This window comes from Mirounga leonina, unplaced genomic scaffold (assembly GCF_011800145.1).
Source record: "Mirounga leonina isolate KUSES-001 unplaced genomic scaffold, KU_Mleo_1.0 Mir_94, whole genome shotgun sequence".
NCBI lineage: Eukaryota > Metazoa > Chordata > Mammalia > Carnivora > Phocidae > Mirounga > Mirounga leonina.
This window is the reverse complement of record NW_023270855.1, coordinates 6,342,625-6,360,968: the sequence shown is the minus strand read 5'-3', so window position 1 is coordinate 6,360,968 and position 18,344 is coordinate 6,342,625. Positions and strand designations below refer to the sequence as shown.

The 18,344-nt window shown below is 46.1% G+C and overlaps 2 protein-coding genes across 3 annotated transcripts in view; one reads left to right on the top strand and one right to left on the bottom strand.

Moving 5' to 3' along the window:
* SYN2 (synapsin II) overlaps positions 1–18,344 on the top strand; it is a 189,560-nt gene that overhangs the window by 141,044 nt on the left and 30,172 nt on the right. For both annotated transcript variants that reach the window (XM_034997232.1, XM_034997231.1), the window contains 4 exons: positions 135–192; positions 1,496–1,587; positions 3,807–3,963; positions 8,596–8,685. In XM_034997232.1, coding sequence (XP_034853123.1) covers positions 135–192; positions 1,496–1,587; positions 3,807–3,963; positions 8,596–8,685 — 397 coding nt within the window. The remainder of the gene's footprint in view (positions 1–134; positions 193–1,495; positions 1,588–3,806; positions 3,964–8,595; positions 8,686–18,344) is intronic.
* TIMP4 (TIMP metallopeptidase inhibitor 4) lies at positions 8,879–16,943 on the bottom strand. The gene is made up of 5 exons (XM_034997233.1): positions 16,306–16,943; positions 14,995–15,092; positions 14,474–14,588; positions 11,720–11,844; positions 8,879–11,057 (listed from the first exon to the last, which is right to left on the bottom strand). The coding sequence occupies exons 1-5, from the start codon at positions 16,442–16,444 to the stop codon at positions 10,860–10,862; spliced, it is 675 nt and encodes a 224-aa protein (XP_034853124.1). The 5' UTR covers positions 16,445–16,943; the 3' UTR covers positions 8,879–10,859.

Here is an 18,344-nt window from a genome sequence, read left to right as displayed (position 1 = left end):
TGGGGTCTGCCTGCTGTAGTCTTCTTCTTTATGATAGTAAATTTCTGATCTCAAACACTTGTACAAAACTAATTTGCGTGTTTTTTGTTTGGTTTGATTTTGGTTTTGGTTTTGTTTTTGTTTTCCTTTTCCAGGGCCAAGTGCTTCCGGGGTAAAAAAGTCTTTGGAGATTATGACATCAAAGTGGAACAGGTAATTACCCAAAAGCCCAGAGTTACATCTGCATCATCACTGTTCTCTCTTGACATCCCAGAGTGAATCATCTAGTCTTCAGAGTGGAGTACAGTGTTTGTCACTGGATTCCAGGCCCTCCATCTACTCTCCCTCACCCTGTTCCCTGAGGCTTTTCTCTCTATGAGATATGGCCGTGAAGGCTGCTTTTTAACTTCCCTGACTTCTTTTCATGGTGCTGGTGTCTGTAAAGTAGTGAGGAATGTGGTTCTTAGGGCTCTCTTCTGCTTTCTCAGGCTGAGGAAAACCTTAGGGGAATGTCTTCCTGGGACACTGGCCACAACTCCATGTTGTTGATGGCATGATATTCCTGGGTTGGCACATATCTGCCATTCAGTTTTGCAGCCTCCAATGCTGCCTACTCTGGGCAAGAAGCTACACTTCAGAGAGAATTAAAACACACACACACACACCCCTACTTCTTTTAATGTAGTGAAGTCCTGAAAGCCCCCCCCCCCTTTTTTTTAAATCTTCCTCTACCCTTTGCTTCCTGATAAATAGAAATTAAGTCCATTTGTGTGGAGAGGGGGATGTCCAGTTTAAACAATGCAGGTACTTTCTGTGTAATAATAGAAGTTACTCATCATTCTTTACACGGTGTGCTGTGATTTACAGAGCATTTTCCTACTCATTACTGTATTCAGTTCTTAAAACAACTTGTTGTATAGGCAAGGTTGATTAAAAATTATTCCCATTTTATAGATGAAAGAAATTCTTCCTCCCCCTACCCCACCCCCAGGAGGACAAGTGATTTGCCTAAAGTCCATGGAGCTAACTGGGGGCAGAGCAGAAGTAACACCCAGTTGCCTAAACTAAAATCTAGTGTTTTTATGTTGAGACTGACAGAGGGCATGTTGCCCCAGTGTGCATTCCCTCTCTATAGAAAGGCAGCACAGAGTTGTCAGAAGACCTGAGCTTTGCTCTTGTCTCTGCCAACAATAAATTTTGTCCAGAAAGTCACTTAACTGCTTCTTTGGTAAACAGGGAGAATTATCTCTGTCCTTCCTCCCTCACAGAGTTGCTATGAAAGTGAGATGAAATCAGTTTGTGAAAATGCTTAGAAAACTGAATAAATATTTGGTGGGAGGGCTGCTGATGTTCTGTGGAGAACTTGGCAAAGCCAGGACAATGGGCTTATTTCCCTACAGTTATTTTTATTTATTTTTAATTTTTTTTTACAATTTTAATTGTAGTAAACAAACAAACAAACAAAAAACACATAACATGAAATCTACCCTCTTAATCCCCTACTGTTATTTTCCAGGCGGTATTTTCAGAGCTCAACCTGGTGGCCCATGCAGATGGGACCTATGCTGTGGATATGCAGGTGCTCCGGAATGGCACAAAGGTTGTCCGGTAAGGTCCCTTCTATCCTCAGGGTCACTGTCACTGTCTTCAGAGTTACTGTCTCTGGTTTGCATAGGTGGTTTCAAAGTCAAGTGTCAGAGTGGAATGGCAGTGCCATATATATAGCACAGGAGTTAATGATGTATGCTGTGTAGACGTAGAAGTGGCAGAAGAAGGCAGAGAAAACCAGCTCCCGCTCTCAGGGAGCTCTTAGTCCAATGGTAGAGAAAGGATGCAGGACTCATTTAGAGGTGACCAGATTCCTACCAGAGGGGTTCTAGGATTCCAGCCCCACTTCCACCAGCGTGATTTTTGTGCTTTTATCGCTGTATGTATTTTCCCTGGAAAACAGGATTCCATTGCTTTAAAAAGAAAAAAAGTTTGAAAACCTCTGATCTAGTTCAACCTCCTACTTTACATTGATTTGCTTAGATTCACTCAGTGAGTTAGTAGCAGACCCTTGTGTTTCTATGTGAATTCTCTTAACTCCCAGCCCTGTACTCTTTCTATGTTCCTCAGTCCTGGGAATTCGTAAGTCAGGAAAGTCTAGGTTGGAAGGGACATTGTGGATGGAAGAAAATTTGCAGGTACAGGGCACTCACAGGCCAGGTAGTGTGCTGGGTAACTTACAGATGTGATCAAATTTAATAAAATAATTCTGTGAGGGAAGTAACAAGAATTCCAGATGGGGAAAAACAGTTTCCACAGTGTCATTTTTCCCAGGAGCTCAGCATGGTGTCAGGTTTTCAGATACAGAATCTTGCGCCAGGAAGCATTTTCACTTCATCCTCTTCCCTACCTCAATCTACAGCATCCTGACACTGAGGTCTCTGATGTCCAATAGGAACTGGCTCAGTGACAGGGAAGGCAAAACTCAGGTGTCTGGAACCTAACAAGAGGAAATGTAAACTCCTCCATCCTAGAGATGAGGAGGACCGAAAAACAGATGTCCATCCAAGTGGGGAGTGAGCTCAAGAGAGAATGATGGGCCCCTCCAACTGCAGGTAGAGTGAGTCATAAGGATGCATGGACACAAGTAGGTGGTGACAGAAAGGTCATAGAAGGGTGCCAAGAGGGATCTGGCAAAACTAAGGCAGGCCCTTCTAGGTACATGTGTAGGAACTTAAGAGCTGGCCAGTGTAGGAAATCTAGGGCTTAGTTCCTATAACTGGCATACAGTTTTCAGAGGAAAATCAAGCATACACCTGGGGCCAGTTTCCCAGAACTGGGGCACAAGGAGATCAGAACAGCTCCAGCACAGCCACACTGACTTGATGCTACATTCCTTTAGTGACTGAGGAGGGCTTCTTCCACCCTCACTTTAGAAGACTGATCTCTGAGCCCAGGTGGTACTGGAGCTGTAGGTAGGGGTTGAATGGGTGCCTGGGCAGAGAACCTGGTGGGTCATTGCATATGGTATGAAACTGGCAGGCTCCAGAGCCTTGAGGGAGAATGCTGCTACAGAACTGACTCTCTGGGAAGGTGGGGTTCCCTTGGAGTCAGGGCATGAAGATAGAGCAGCTGAGGAGCTTTGCTGGCTGGAGGGAAAACGCAGGGAGCCTTCCCATGCATGGGAACATTCTGTACTTCCAGTGCTTCCTGTAGCCATTGCTCAACCTCAGTTCTTCGAGAAATATTTGCACCCCTCCCTAGTGTACACTTTGGAAGAATAATATTGGGAAGTTTGGCATCTGTTCTCAGCCATCCTGGACCCTTGCTCTTCTCGGGGCCTGATGAGGGCATTGCTTTTTAAGGAGCAGTTTTAAGGAGTCAGAACAGGACACTGAGATCAGGGATCTCTGTGGCAGGGTGGTGAAGTCAGGCAAATATGTCTTCAAAGTCTACTGGGGCGCTCTTCGAGCACAAACTCTGAAGCCACAAGGAGCTTCTGCTCTCTTATTGCCCCAAAGGGACCAGGTAAATTCTTGTTCATTTAAGATGTGAGGGTCTGAAAGTGTTTCTTCCCTCCTGAGGGGATTTGTACCTTAGAAAAAGACAGTGCTTAATCCAGAGGAATAAGGGAACTTCAGGCATCTGTTCCTTAAATCTCCTTTAAGAGGTGCCATAATACCTCACTTCCTAGTCCATAAAAGAATAATAAAATGAAGGGCTTACATCAGGTGACCCTTAATACCCCTTCTCTGTCTAGGGCTTTGGAAATAGGAGACAAGATGATATATGACCTGAGGGGCTGGTTGATGGGAAACTTGCCTCTACATTTTTACCAGGTCCTTCCGGCCAGACTTTGTGCTTATCCGGCAGCATGCATTCGGCATGGCAGAGAATGAGGACTTCCGCCACCTTGTCATTGGCATGCAGTACGCAGGCCTCCCCAGCATCAACTCACTGGAATCCATTTACAACTTCTGTGACAAGCCATGGGTGGTGAGTGAGGCCCCCTTCCTCCCAGGTAAAAGGGTAGGATCCAGGTCCTGTATCTCCCAGTCCCCCAGGAGGGACCACTGGTAATCAAGATGCACTAGGCACAGCTGAGAGGATGTGAGAGGAATTTCAGATGAGACATGGGTTAGGGTGGGCTCTCACAATAAAACATTATCATTAAGGGCTGGGCTGCCTTTGATGTAGAGTAGACTTTTGGCCTCACAACAAAGTCACACAAAGATTCTGTAAAGAAGTCCTTATAAGTCTGCAAGCTGTGCCCTCAGCCATATAAGATACAAGAATAAAAATACCTGTTTCTTGCCTCTGAATGTTCTTTGGAAAGGCCTGAGGCCAGTGGGGACCCAGCTCCTATAACTGCTGCTCCAGGCTGCCCTCTTAGAAGGAAACACCTGCTCCCAATCACATCCTCTTCCTCTTGTTTTTCAAAAACCACTTCAGCTATCACCCTGGCTTGCCAAGGGTCACTCTGAAGTTCTCAGACCCCAAGCCTCTTTACCACCCAGGGAGTTGGAGGGGGTGGGTTTTTTTAAGATTTTATTTATTTATTTGATACAGAGAGAGAGAGCACAAGCAGGGGGAGCAGCAGGCAGGGGAGAAGCAGGCTCCCCACTGAACAGGTAGCTCGATGTAGGGCTCGATCCCAGGACGGATCATGATCTGAGCTGAAGGCAGACGCTTAACGACTGAGCCACCCAGGAGCCCCAGAGAGGGTGTTTTTTTTTTTTTTTTTTAAGATTTTATTTATTTTTTAGAGAGCGAGCGAGAGAGAAACAGCATGAGAGGGGAGAGGGTCAGAGGGAGAAGCAGGCTCCCCGCTGAGCCGGGAGCCCGATGTGGGACTCGATCCCAGGACCCTGGGATCATGACCTGAGCCGAAGGCAGACGCTTAACCATCTGAGCCACCCAGGCGCCCGAGAGGGTGTTTTTTAACCAGATGGACCCATCACCTTTGCTTTTGATCTCTTCCTCACACCCGAACTCACAGTTTTCCCATTCCCTTGGAAACCAGGGAGATCTGACAGTGTAAGAGAAAGACCAATGAGTGAGGAGTCAGTGGGAGCTGCTGTGGTTGAGGAGGGAGGGTTGGGTTCCTGATCATCACTCATTCAGATGCCTCTGGCCTGAGGCATCTAAGAATCCTAGAGTTTTGCAGAAACAAGCTAAAAGAGTTGTATGATTTGAATGTGTTACTAATCACAGAAGAGCATATTTGAGGCCTTCACCAAGTTTCTTTTCTAGGACCCCCTCTCAACCTTCCCTACTGCACATAAGCCCTAGCTCTTTCCTTCCCAACCCTTTCAATACCTGCTAGAATTTGGCTCCCTCATGGCCACACAGAATGATTCTGCTATTGCTAGTTATTTTCTTCTAAGTAAACCTCTCTGTGCCTGGTTTCTCTGTAAAGCACCTGCCACCAGTTTGCCAGCCTTGTTGTTATAGTCCCCTAGTATTTAGGATCTCTTAAAGAAAATAGCCCCCTCCTTCATGTTCCAAAACTATGCCAGAAGCCAGGGTGGGAGGATCAGTGAGCCTATGCCTAGGGCCTTGCCCTTCCTGGGATCTGGGATCTGGTGAAGGTTCACATTCTCACCCATTCACAATCCCAGCACATTGCCTTTGGCATCACATGAGAACAGCAAGGCTCCCTGGCCAGACACCAAGTTCTCCCTTCATTTTCATTAAGCAGCTGCCACACTAATGGCATTTTATATATTGTTCTCTGCTTGTTAATGGGAGTGAACAAATTTGGTGACTGTGAGGGGAGGGTCCCTCTGAGATGATGACTTTTGTTCATATTTTCTATATTTCTTTATTGTGACTGCTCTTGGTATGAGGGGAGACCTCAGTGGGGTTGTTAAGGCTCTACCTTGCATTACTGTGTCTCTGAGCACATCTGCTATTATAAATTGGTCAGGGCAGGCTGTGCCCTGGGGTTTTGGAAGCAGAAGTAGCCCTATCAGTGAAGGTAGCATTCCAGAGAAAGCAAGAATGCCACCATCCCATATTGCTGCAAATTTATCTAAAAATCCTAGCACTCCATCTGGGTTTTTTAGAGACAAAGGCACAAGAGTTGAATTAAAGCATTTATTTCCAGGAGGGCTAAGGATAACATATTAAACTCAGACTGATCCTGAAATCTCATTTCTTCCAAGAAGTCTTTCCCGATTCACTGAAGAAGTGGTGATAATGAACATTATCTTCCTATTCATTGCCAACACCACCCCTAGCTCCTAAATCCATTCTTTTGTCTATGCATACAGGAAATAACCCTTATCAGATATTACATTTGTTTAATTGGTAACTGTGTGCTTGTGCTAAGTTTCCAAGGAGGCAGGGGTTAGATGCCAAGCTAAGTACCTTGAGCAGATAGGGACTGCTGGAGATAAAGTGGAGGAGGGTAGGGTGAACTCCCAGGGACCTAACTAGTGCCTGGGAACTGGCTGCCATTTTAGTCTTGTTGTCCCAGGACTCTGGGATTTTGCCGTGGGCCTTCCTGGCATCGCTGTGGTGTCTGTGTAACTCTCCCACATGCTGGAAAGATAAGGCCCCACATGCCTTGGTGCCATGCCAGGGCGTGGGCTGCAGCAGGACAGAGGTTGTTAGGCAGAGCTGGCATGAGCTCGCTGGCGATGCTGGAGAATCTTGGGAGCTCAGGCAGGTATCCAGGGGCAGAAAAGGAATCCAGGCCAGCCAAGGTGGGCAGGCAGGACTTAAAGGTCAGATGGAGTGATGGAGAGAATCAGAGAGGGCAAGAAAAGTCTGAGGGGTTGATCTTGACAGTCAAAGCAAGTTGAAAAACCAAATAGCGAGGACAGCAGGGTACAGTGGAGCATGCAATGGGCAGGGAGACCTCCCTGGCTGCTGTCCTAGTGCAGTTCCCAATTCCAGGCATGATCTGGGAACCTATGCTTTCCTTTGCTTCTCTAGCCTCAGTATCCTCATGTGTAAAATGAGATGTCTGGTCTAGAGACTCTCTAAAAGTCTCTTTCAATAACAAAACCTTGAGGGCTTGAGAGTCCCGGATTCATACTTTCAGTTCTGGAGGAGGCCTTCAAGATCTACAGTCACCAGCTGTGTCACAAAGGGGAGTGACCCAGAAATTCCAACATTTTCCAGCATTTCAAAAATAATAAAATTCTATCCTTGCCAACAAAAGGATCACAATATATGATCACTTAAACTAGAGTTTGATAATGGAGTTTGGGAGGAAATATAATAAAATGATGTTCCTTTATGGTAAAAATTTTGAGGAACTGATCAAATTCACTCCTTTCATTTTATATATGAAGAAAATGAGGCCTGGAGTGGAGAAATCATTTGCTCAAGGACACCTAGCGAGTTAAAAGCAGAACAAGAACCAGAAGACTCTAACCCAGTCTTCCAACAGCCCAGTTCTAAGTTTCTACTCCTCTCCGCATACCTCCCTGTCCCATTGTCTCATCTACCAACATCTCTTATAGAGAATAGGACCTGAGCTTTTGAAAAATGTTAGCTTTCCTTTCTCTGATAAATAGAAGGCAATTGACCTGGCAACTTTTCCTTCTAGCAGTTCCAGATATCAGTGATTTAGAGTGTAAACTAATCTAAGTAGCACTAGAGGGAAGATGCTGGATTACCCCTGTTGCCAGTGCACTGGAGATAGGTGTGTGGGTGGGTGTGTGTTTGAATGGATTGAGCAGAAAAGTCCTGTGTGTTTCCTACGGGAAGAGCATGGTCTCTGCAGAGTCTGAAAGGCAGCCATGTGAAGGAGCAGGAAGAGTTACAGATTGGAAATAAAGGGGCCTGGCTATGAATCCAGCTCAACTATGATACGACCTTGGGCAAGTGTTCCCTCTGGGCTTCAGTTTCTTCACTTATAAAATGTGGGGGCAGGGGACTCCAGGGGGTGCTAGATGTTTGCCAAACACTTTTCAACCCTCACACTGTAAGTATGTGTACCTCACCTCTTACCTCTTCTTCATAGAGTTGTTCTGGATTCTCCTAGGTGAAGGATCTAGTGATTTCAGTTCTTAGATGAGTAGTAAGTCCTAGAGAGACTAGGTCTATCTATCCTGCATAACATGAGCATCAAAATCTTCCTAAAGAACAGCTTTATTCATGACCCCTGCTCAAATTCTTATGACTCCATACTGCCTGCAGAAAACAGTTACCATTCCTTTCTTAGCATTTGAACTTTCAAGACTTGTCCCCATGTTACCTATCTAGCTTTATCAATTGTCATCTTTAGAGATACAAGTGTTTAAGGTTAGAGATCCAAATTTCAATCCCAGCTTCACCTCTTTGCAGGTCTGTGACTTCAGGCACCTTTTCTACTGTCTCTGAGCCTCATGTGTAAAATAAAGATGATAAAATACCTAGTTTATCAATTTGATATGAGGAATGAATGAAATATCATTAAAATTGTATAGGTACTGTTAGTGCCTTCGCTCTCCCTTCCCCAACTAACACATGCGTTCTTTAAAAATAAGAATTGTACACCTCTTTTATATCCTTGGTGTTTTGTACAAAGTCCCAAACAGAGCAAATGCTCAATAAATATTTGTTTGATAGACTGATGTTTGTCTGTCTGTTGCAGTGTCTAGATAAGCTGAAACATTCACTTCTCTTTTGCAGTTTGCCCAGCTGGTGGCCATCTACAAGACATTGGGAGGAGAAAAGTTCCCACTCATTGAGCAGACATACTACCCCAACCATAAAGAGATGGTAGGTGATCGAGTGGGGACTTTAGTTCCTCTGCTGTTTACATTCTGAGCCACATGGTGATTATGGAGCCCTAAAGAGGGCCTCAGCATTTCAACCCCAGAGACTCTGTTGGGATTGAACTGTGGACCTGCTTTGTGGGGCTAGAGCAGCTGAATTTTAATTGATAACCCCTTGTCTACAAAGTCTGCTGACCAAATAGGGAAGAGCAGAAACAAGGGCATTTTATCAAGTTGAGAAAGTAACAAATCTATGGATCAACAGTCAGAAGATCCTACTGTTTTGGGTTCTAGCCCTGGCCCTGCCACATGTCACTGGACTAGTTAGATGCCCGGTGAGTGAGTTTTTCAATAGGAAATTTAAATGGGCATAATTATTCCTGACCAGGATATCTAATATGGTACTTATAAAATGTAAGTGAGATTAAGTAATAGCCTTCTGGAAGAGTGTGAAGCACTCCTCAGACTAAGGTGTTGTTCCTATAATTATTCACCAGCCCCTTCCATTCCTTTGGTTTCCTCAAGATTGCGGTAAGACTGGGTTAACACTATGCCTTCTCTGAGGCCATGCTAGGATGTCAGAAGGAGCAGAGAGATGGCATGGTTGGTTGGTGCAGAGGCTACAGCTAATGTTTTTCCTTTATGACAACGTCTAGCTCAATTCCCTTCTTCCTCTCTGACCCTACATCCTCTGCCCCAGGCCTGCTTGGTCAGTTGGTGATCCTGCTTAATCCACCAATGGAGACTCTCTGTCATAGCATTCCAGTGTTGTACTGTGGGACAGAGATCATGTTTGTTCCCCCTCCCACTCCCTACTCCAAAAGGGATCTCCATTTGAACCATTTCTGTGAATCAAGAACTTTCATTTGGCATATAAGGCATGGCCCTGCTTATTAGCAAACCACACAAAAAAGATGAATAGTAACCTTGGGACTTGAAAAGAACTACCTCCTTCATCTTTGCCAGGGAGAGGCTCTGGAACTTTAAGACCTCATCCTTATAAATCCTTGAGATGAACATAAGGGCTTTCCCTTTCAGGGCAAGCCAGGAAGCCTTGCAGAATCTAAGGAACACTAAGGGGTCTGTGCTTGGAGTTCTCAGGGAGTCTAACACACAGTGATGAGGGGACTGAACTTTAGGGCAGACAGGGAACAAAGCTGGCTTTTTTCCTGCCATAAAGTCTAGCAGGGCTAACCACTGAAAACAGTTGTAACAGTTGCAAAATATGTTCCCCATCTACCATCTTTTGCCCCCAATTGTCCTCTCTCTGAGGTGTCAAAAGCTAAAGGGGAATTTCATCTCTACAAGAGAAAGGCTTTTTTGGCTTAAAAAAAAAATTCTGAATTAGGAATAAAGACAGTAATCTAGTAGAGAATGACTTTCTAAAAGAAACAGAGGAGAAGCTTTATGGACATCAGTTGAGGGCATTAAGGATAGTTAACCTGGAGAGACAATACCTAAGTCTATTCTTGTCCAAAGAGGTATGTTAACTGGGCCAGAACCTCTGCCAGGAATGGTATACAGGGGATTATAGAATGTGGAGGGAGGTTAAGTCATTGCAGGTCTCACATTGAGTGACTCTGTATTCCCCAAGTGTCTACCCAAACAGATGAAAGTATATGAGAGGATTAGGATGAGTTGGGACATGAGTAAAGGGCATACAGCCATAGTGGGTTGTTCTTTTCATTCCTCCAAATCAGCTTGTTTCTGATTCTGTGAATCCACCTTCTGGTATTGTACATCACAAGGCTATAGTATCTCATATGTGTAATAATCACCCTTTCTCCCCTATCAGATCAGTTAAGGTAAGAGAAAACACACTCTCCTGGGGAGAAAAAGGAATAGTTCTGGCTTTAGAAAACAGACTAAGCCAAAGTCAAAACTTTCAATAACAGGTTTCAGCTAGACTAAAAGGGTTTGGGAGGCAGGGGAGATGGGCTGAAGGCTGGCTAGAAAAGTCATGTTACTTTCCCTGGCCCTTGACAGGTGTTGAGCTGGCATTTGGACACAAGCTATAACATGCCCCATCCCTATCCTAACACTAGCCAGACCATCCACTTGGTACTTTCCATTGACTGGCAGTGATGAGGCAGGTGGTGACAGCCAGAGCTCCACAGGGAAGGAGAACTGGCTTGGGCTTCACGATGCTTGAAAGAATGTGATGGTCACTGGCCCCTACTAGGGCTGGATGATGTCAACAAACTCCTTCCTGAGGGGCAGGCGGCCCTGGTACCAACTGCAGGTGCCATCAACATGCTTCATGCAGACATAATGCCGGGCCTGGTACCCATAGAGCTTCCGTTCCAACAGCCAGTCTGTCCAGAGGCACTCGTTGGGGGTTGAGATGGTACAGGGAACTGTATAGCAGGTGGTAATCTAGAGTCATAGCCACACAACATCAACGTGAGTAGGGTGTCCTTTTTCCATTATTGCCTTTCAGACTCCTACATATCCTTACAACCCAGCACAAATGCCCCTCACTCCTGAAGCCTTTCCTAGTCCCCAGACTTCCTCCTGAGTTCCCTTTCCCCTATCTCCTATCATATAGTATTGCCTCTCAAATGATATCTCTGGAGTCAGACAGGCCTGAGGTCCTTAGTCCACCACTGACCTTGAGCAAATCACTTCAATTCCTACAGCATGAATTTCTTCACCTTAAAATGGAAATCTTAACTCTTCATAAATTTGTTATAAAGACTAAATTAAATATTTTAAATAAATACACCATTACAGGGTCTGGCAAAAAGTAGACTCTCTTTAAATGGTAGCTATATTATCTTATTCTTTAAATGATGGCCACCTTCCCAGCCAAAATGTAAGTATGGACTTACATAGACCATCTTGGGATCATGGACTATGGACCATCTTGCTTTCCCATCCCCAACTTCATACAGTGCCTGATCCATGGCAGATTTCAAATATAGTACAGTAAGTGAATAAACGTATGCACAAAGGAAGGAATACATGAAGAGTAAGGCTACAAGGCTCAAGACCCTTCCCCCACCCCCAAAAGACCTTGCAAATGGATATTCCCTTACTTGGCAGCCACAGTTCAGATGGTAGTGGTGATTCAGACTTTCTCTCTGCAAAAAGGACAGGTTCTCCCAAGGTTCGATGTAGTTGCACAGATGGATGAAGACTTTTCCATCACTGAGGATCTGACCTTCAAGGGGAATGGAGGAAGACCTAGCATGAGGAATATGCTCATGGAGCTCCAAGAGCCCAGGTCCTCAAAGAGCCCAGAATTGCAGTTTCTTCAATGACTTCTTGGTGGCAGTGGTGACATGGGGCTCAATGAAAGAACCAGAAAAGCCTCTATAATTTTTATATCAAATATATTAACAGATTATGTTTGTATGAGAGAGAGTTGTGGGATGAAGACCTTTTCCTTTAGTGTGGTGTAGAGAGAAAAACATGGGCTTTAAAGGCAGACTGTTGGTACAACCCCCTTCTTTTCTCTCATTTACAGCCGTATGACCTTAAGAAAGTCACATAACTTCTCTGCTCAAAGATGAAAATAGTAAGTTGTCAGGATTAAATGAGAGAACGTCTGTAAAGTTCCCAGCACAGCTTGGGCCCACAGAAGGTTCCATAAATAATAGGTCCCTTCCTCTTTCTAACCCTTCCCAATATCTACACAGCCTCATCTCCTGCCCCGTTGATACCTGTCTTGGTAAGTCTCTCCCCTTCCCCATAGGAAAGTTCCCCCTCTTTACTTATCAGACTCTTTCCTAGCTTCCAAAGACCCTTTTCAGTACCACAGTGTCCTCAAAACCATCTCTGACCACCCTAGCCCACACCTCTCTTAGAACCTCAGTCACTCAATTACTCACTGAGCAACTACTTACTATGACTTGGTACCAGAAATACAGAAATAAATATGACAGAATCTCTTCCCCAAGGAGCTTAATAACCAGGAGGGCAGATAGATAAGTAGGCAAAAATTATACTGTTGTGTGATTATATGCAAGATGCAGTATAACAATGAACAAAGCACAATTATCTCCATCTGTGGAAGGGGTGGGCGGCAAGGAAGGTGTCTCAGAGGAGATGATGCTTGTATTGGGCCTTGAAGGGTGGGTAGGAGTTCTCCTGCCAGACAAATGAGGGGAAGGACTTCTGGACATTGAGACTACCCTGTGCAAGGTGGAGGGGCGCAGCGCAGCAGAACACCTTCTGCAACTGCAAGTAGTTTAGTTTAGCTCTGGGGGAAATGAGGAGCTGGGAGCTGTCACTCACACATGGCCGGAGACAAAGCTGGAGAGGTCGGCAGTGTTCTGGTCACAAGGGCTTTCAACATTAGACAAAAGACCTTGTGCCTTCTCCTGAAAAGCCTGGGCACCACTGATGACTTCTCAGTAGACTTGTATTTGTTGTTTATCCCCACCCTCAGTTAGACTTGACATTTTTGAGGGCAGAGAACACGTCTCCTCCTCCCCCAATGCACCACAGTGCCTGGCAGAGGGCTAGGTACACAGAGGGAATGAGGTGGCCTTGCGTGCTAATCCTGGGACCTGGAGGGCTCAGTGGTGTGCCCTGCCTCTGTCTCTCCTATCCAGAGGCTCCCAGATCAACACAATTCCACATCCTTAGATCTGGGGAGCCCCTACCAGTATGGCTTCTAATGGCTATGACTTCTCAAGAGCCAAGCTTGGACTGTGAGCTCTTTGAGGACTGTGGCTTGTCACTGAATCTCCACCCTCCTGCCCAATGCCTGGCAGCAAGTGGGTGGTCATTATTGCTGAATGGATGGACAGATAGTAGAAATTCCTCCTATTCTCCCCACCTGCTGTGTTTTCTTTTCCTTGCCTTCTTTCCAAATATTTTTCTTCCTTTAGGGGCAGTGTAGTTCCCACTTACACAGTGAAACTTCCCTAATTGTTTACAATCACACAAATACCTCTTTTCCCTGAACTAAATAATTTAGTATTGCATTCATTCACTTACAGAGTCATAATCTTGTGTGGTTTCTTAACTGTCCTGTCCCAACCAATTGAGTATGGAGAACTGCCTGGGCCCAAGTTCATAGAGACTTGTTAGACTGAAGCCTCCTGTTAGGGCTTGTGCTTTACTGCACCCCCAGAATATGACCTGTGATGTGATTTAGCCACAGAGGCTCACTATGAGCCAAGATCATGACCCAATGTAGCTATCTAAAGTTAATGCCATTGTAGACTATAGTAACTATAATACGTGTGCTGGGGGGTAAGGTTGCACATGCACAATCCTCATTTACTCTGTGAAACCAAGACATCACCCGTAGTGCAGTGTCCAGTTTAGGGGCCTGTGCTAGGGAGGGGCAGGGACAAGCTATATCCCATTTGAGAAGGTGGCCAGGATAGGAAAGGGTCTGGGAACCATGGCCATCAGGCCTGGAGCTAGAGTGTATATACATATGGTCCTGGAGCCTCTGAAGGATCATCATGGGCAGAGGACAGAACTGAACCCACAAAGGGCAGTTTCAGAGAGGCAGATTTTTGGCTCAAGATATCAAACTTATATCAATTAAAACTGTTTAAAAATGGAACCAGCTGCCCTAGGCTGGGAGAGCAGACTGTCCTTAAAGTAGTGAAGCAGTGGCCAAGATCACTGTAATGAAGACTCTTGCACTGAAAGGAAGGTTACCACGGCTCCTCCCAACTCAGAGGCTGGCTCTTAGTAACACAGCTCTGTTTTCTGCCTGAGAAAATGCCACCTAGCTCAGTTTGCTGCCCAAGGACAGCCCTGGCTCCTTCTTGACTGCCTTCCTTAGGACAGAGACTGTTAGGGTTGCTTGTTGGTCTTTAACTTACCAGTCAAGAGATATTGCTTCTGGCTGTTAGCTTCTAGTTTCACACCACAGAGGGAGGAATCAAAAGGTGTATAGATATACTGAACATCCTTGACTTTCTCAAACCCTTTAAACATCTGAAAGGCAATTACAAAAAAAGCAGTGTTGGGTCAGTGAGTATACTTTATATCTTAACAGGAAAAACTCATTTCTCAATCTAAAAAAAACTAAGCAAAAGTCTAGTTCAGGATTTGGTACACACAGATGGCCCAACTGGGTCATTTCTCTCTTTAAAAAAATCTAAACCTTGGTTTATTCCAGTGAGAATACTTTTAGTAGCCCCACACACAGGCAGCCGTAGGACTGGATGGACACTGAGGGCCTGTGGGCCCTGCTCCCAACATGTCATCCACTTCCACTTCAGCATAAATACCCCAGGATCAATGAGCCGGGTCACCTGCCTACCAGCCCCGCTCCCAGTACACAGACCCCACTCCTCCCAGCAGCCCAAGGGGGTTAATGCCCTGTCCTATCCCCATGTACCTTTATCTGTTTGATTTCATACCGGATCATTTTTTGAGTGTCAGCAGGGTCTGCACTGGCAGGAACTACCTTCTCACTGGAGATTTTGGCCCGAATGGCTGCATAAGAAGAGAAAAGAGGGGACCTTTAACAACCTGTGGAAGCAGTCCATCTGGGATCTGGATGACCTGGGCCCCTGGAGAATTTTATAGGGGAATTCTGGGTTTAGGTCTTGTTGGATTGTGGTGGGGGGGGCCATGTGTGTAAAAGTGGGGTCCTGGAAACTCCTCCTCTGCAATTGTTAGAAGTTCCAAACTCCTCAGGCCAACTGGGTCCTATAATCTCTCTATACTTTACCTGCTGGTTTTGAGAGTCTAATTCTCCATAGCCCAGACTGCAGTGGGCTGAAGGTGGACATCAGGGTAGAGGAGGGAGGAGGAGCCCCTTGAAGTTTGCAGTCCTCTACCTATATAGCTGAGGTTTCAGGAGAGCCTACCCAGAGCTGATATTGGTAAATGTTTATTGAATTAATAAATATGTTCTGACCCTGTACAGAAGTAGTTTGTCTCTTGCCATTTGGGCATTAATCAAAAACTGGTTATAAAGTTCTCTCTATGTGCCTGGCCCAACACTAGGTACTAGGTCCACAAGCATGATTAAGACAGGGTCTCCCATCCTACAGAACTCTTGGTCCAGTAGAGAATACACTTACAAAGAATAACAGCACAGCATACTGGGAGTACAAAAATTTTTGCTAGAGATACCGTGGTAGCACCAAGAAGTCAGGAAGTCTTCATAGAAGAAGAGATACCTGAGTAAGACGTTGAAGGATGAATAAGAGTCTGCCAGGAATTTAAGGGTATGGGGGAAGGGCATTTCAGGCAGAGGAAAGAGAAAGGGCAAAAAGTGTGTTGTGTGGGGGTGGTGCATGGAGTAAACATCAGTTATAGGCTCGGACAGAGTGGGATGTTTATAATGAAAGCCCAGTCCCCTGGCCCCTAGCTCCCCCTCCCTGCATCCAGGAGTTCAGAATAATCACTGGATAGCTCCCGTGACTTGTCATTCAAGTCCATAATTGCAGTAGGCAGGGGAGAGGGGGTCGCTATGGGGTTCCCTTACACGGTGTTTCATTTCCTTGCAAGTCCACCAGGCTCTGTGCTTGCAAGGTTGCTATGGCGCCGGCCCTGTCCGACCCATCTGCCCCAGTGGGAGGCAACTGGTGCAGTATTTGATCTCCTCCCTTTCCCTCCAGACTCCAGGTCTACAGCTCGGCCCCATACCGAACCCACACACCCACCCCCTGCTGTGGACCTGTCGGGCCTCCGGACTCACCAAGCGCCGAGTGGCAGACGTGCTGCTGGGGGTGCGCAGGGGCGCAGCTGCACGCCTCAGCCATCCCCGGCGGCCGCAGCAGTGCCAGCAGCCGCAGCAACAGCGCCCAGCTCGGCGCCGTCCGGGGGCTCCGGGGCATGACACTGCAAAGCCCCGACTGAGCCTGCGGGGACTCTCTGACCAAACCGGCCCTCCGGGGCTCATCCAGAACGCGTTGCGCCCCTCGCCCCAGGCTTTTTGAGGTGGACTTAGGGCCAATCCCGCCCGGATGGGCTCCTCCCTCCTTTGGCTGTAGGCCACCCACGGCTGCAGGACCCGCAGCCCTCCTGACTGGCAGGCTCAGTAAAAGGAAGAGGGAAGCCAGGAGAGAGGCCGCTAGCCTCTGTTGCCCTGCCCAAGCAATTAAGCCTTACAGAAGTAGATGGAAAGCCCGGGGAAAGAGGATGGTGTCAAGGCAGAAAGACAAAGCACAACAAAGACAAATGCATGAGGGCAGAAAGAGGATGGGCTGTGAGTCACACTGAAGGAACAAGAGTGAGGAGAGGCACAAACAGAAAGTGAGACAGGCAGAGTCAGAGAGAGGCAGACGGAATTACAACAGGCAAAAGAGACAGTGACAGAGAGGACGGACCCCTTGCTGAGCTGCACACTGGGAATGAGACAAGCTACTCAGGGCTTCTTTCAGCTGCAGGAAGTGTTTTCAATGCCCTATTTATGAGGCTCCAAAGCAACAGCAAACAGTAATGGAAGAGGACAGAGAAAGTTGGGGTGTGTGTGTGTGTCTTGGCGCAGTCGGCTGGGGGGTGGGGAGAGATGTCAGAGAAAGCAGTCTGTGCTTTAGAAACCCTTTCCCATATCCAGAGCCTCAGACTCTGCAGATGGCTGAGGAGAGCTCTCTTGGTGGGGGCTCAAAGCACAGGATACCCCATCACTTAGGGCAAACCTGGGACTTCAAAGCCCTCTCCAGATCCTAGGCTACACTGGTTCCTATCTCAAGTCATTATTCACTGGAGAGACTATGTCTTCTCATGGACGGTGAAACAGCCTAGAAAACAAAGAAGCAAGGCACATGGGGTCACTGCAACCAGAGCCTTGTCTGCTCTGCTTGACAGAGCATAGTGCTCCAAGTCTCCAAATAGAAAGGGACCCATGAGATTATTATAGGATATTTCCACACAGTGCTGGGCTAGAAGGTGGAAGGCTGGGTTCTGATTCTGTCACAAGGTAGCTTTGCAACCTTTGCCTCTCTGGGCTCACTTTCTTCTCCAGGCTTGAACTACATGTTTCCAAGGCCCTTTGAAGCTCTTTGCCCCAGCTTCAACTGGCCTCAGCCAGGAGTACTGAAATCCTCAGGTCAGGTACTCCCATGGGAATCTGAATTTTTATCAGAGTTAACTTTAATTTTTCCGAAAGATATCTTCTTATTTTGATGTGGTAGTGATGTTTGAAAAGAAGGAAATCGAAAGAGAGCTGAGTCTGATTGAGAAAGATGAGATTTGGTGACCAAGTTGATTCTTCATATAACACCCGAACCAAGATAGAGCCTGATGTATTTATTATTGGACGGACCTTGAAAGGCATCCAGTCCAGTCCCTTCATTTGGCAAATGTGAAGACAAAGGCTCAGTGAGGTAAAGTGACTTTCAGAAAGCTAATGGCAGAGAGGACTAGAATGCAGGTCTTCTGACATATGGTGTAGTGCTCCTTCCACTCTACCATAGTACTTCCTCCATCGCCACTTTGTAACCACTTGAAATCCTGCCTTTGGAGGGTAGTTCTCCTTTTAAGTTTCTATTGTCCCTCTGTTAAAATATGGCTACCTCAAGATAGAGTTTACACTTTTAAGGATGTCTTTCAAATTAGATAAACATGTTGAATTCTTAAGTTAGCTCTCTTCCAAACCTCAAACTGGGCAGAAAGAGGCCTTAGCATCCTAAGCTGTGTTTGATGGTGAGTTTGGGGTGTTGAGCTCTGATGACATTGTGACAGGGAGGGAGAAAAGCCAGGTTCAGTATAAGAAGCTGGACATTTGAAGGGGAA

Coding starts and splice junctions, on each gene's coding strand:
- TIMP4 (XM_034997233.1), bottom strand. CDS start 16,444: ATGCCCCGGAGCCCCCGGACGGCGCCGAGCTGGGCGCTGTTGCTGCGG. Junction 14,589..14,994: donor ATGAAATCAAACAGATAAAG/GTACATGGGGAT, acceptor ATTGCCTTTCAG/ATGTTTAAAGGGTTTGAGAA. Junction 11,058..11,719: donor ATCTGAACTGTGGCTGCCAA/GTAAGGGAATAT, acceptor CTATGACTCTAG/ATTACCACCTGCTATACAGT.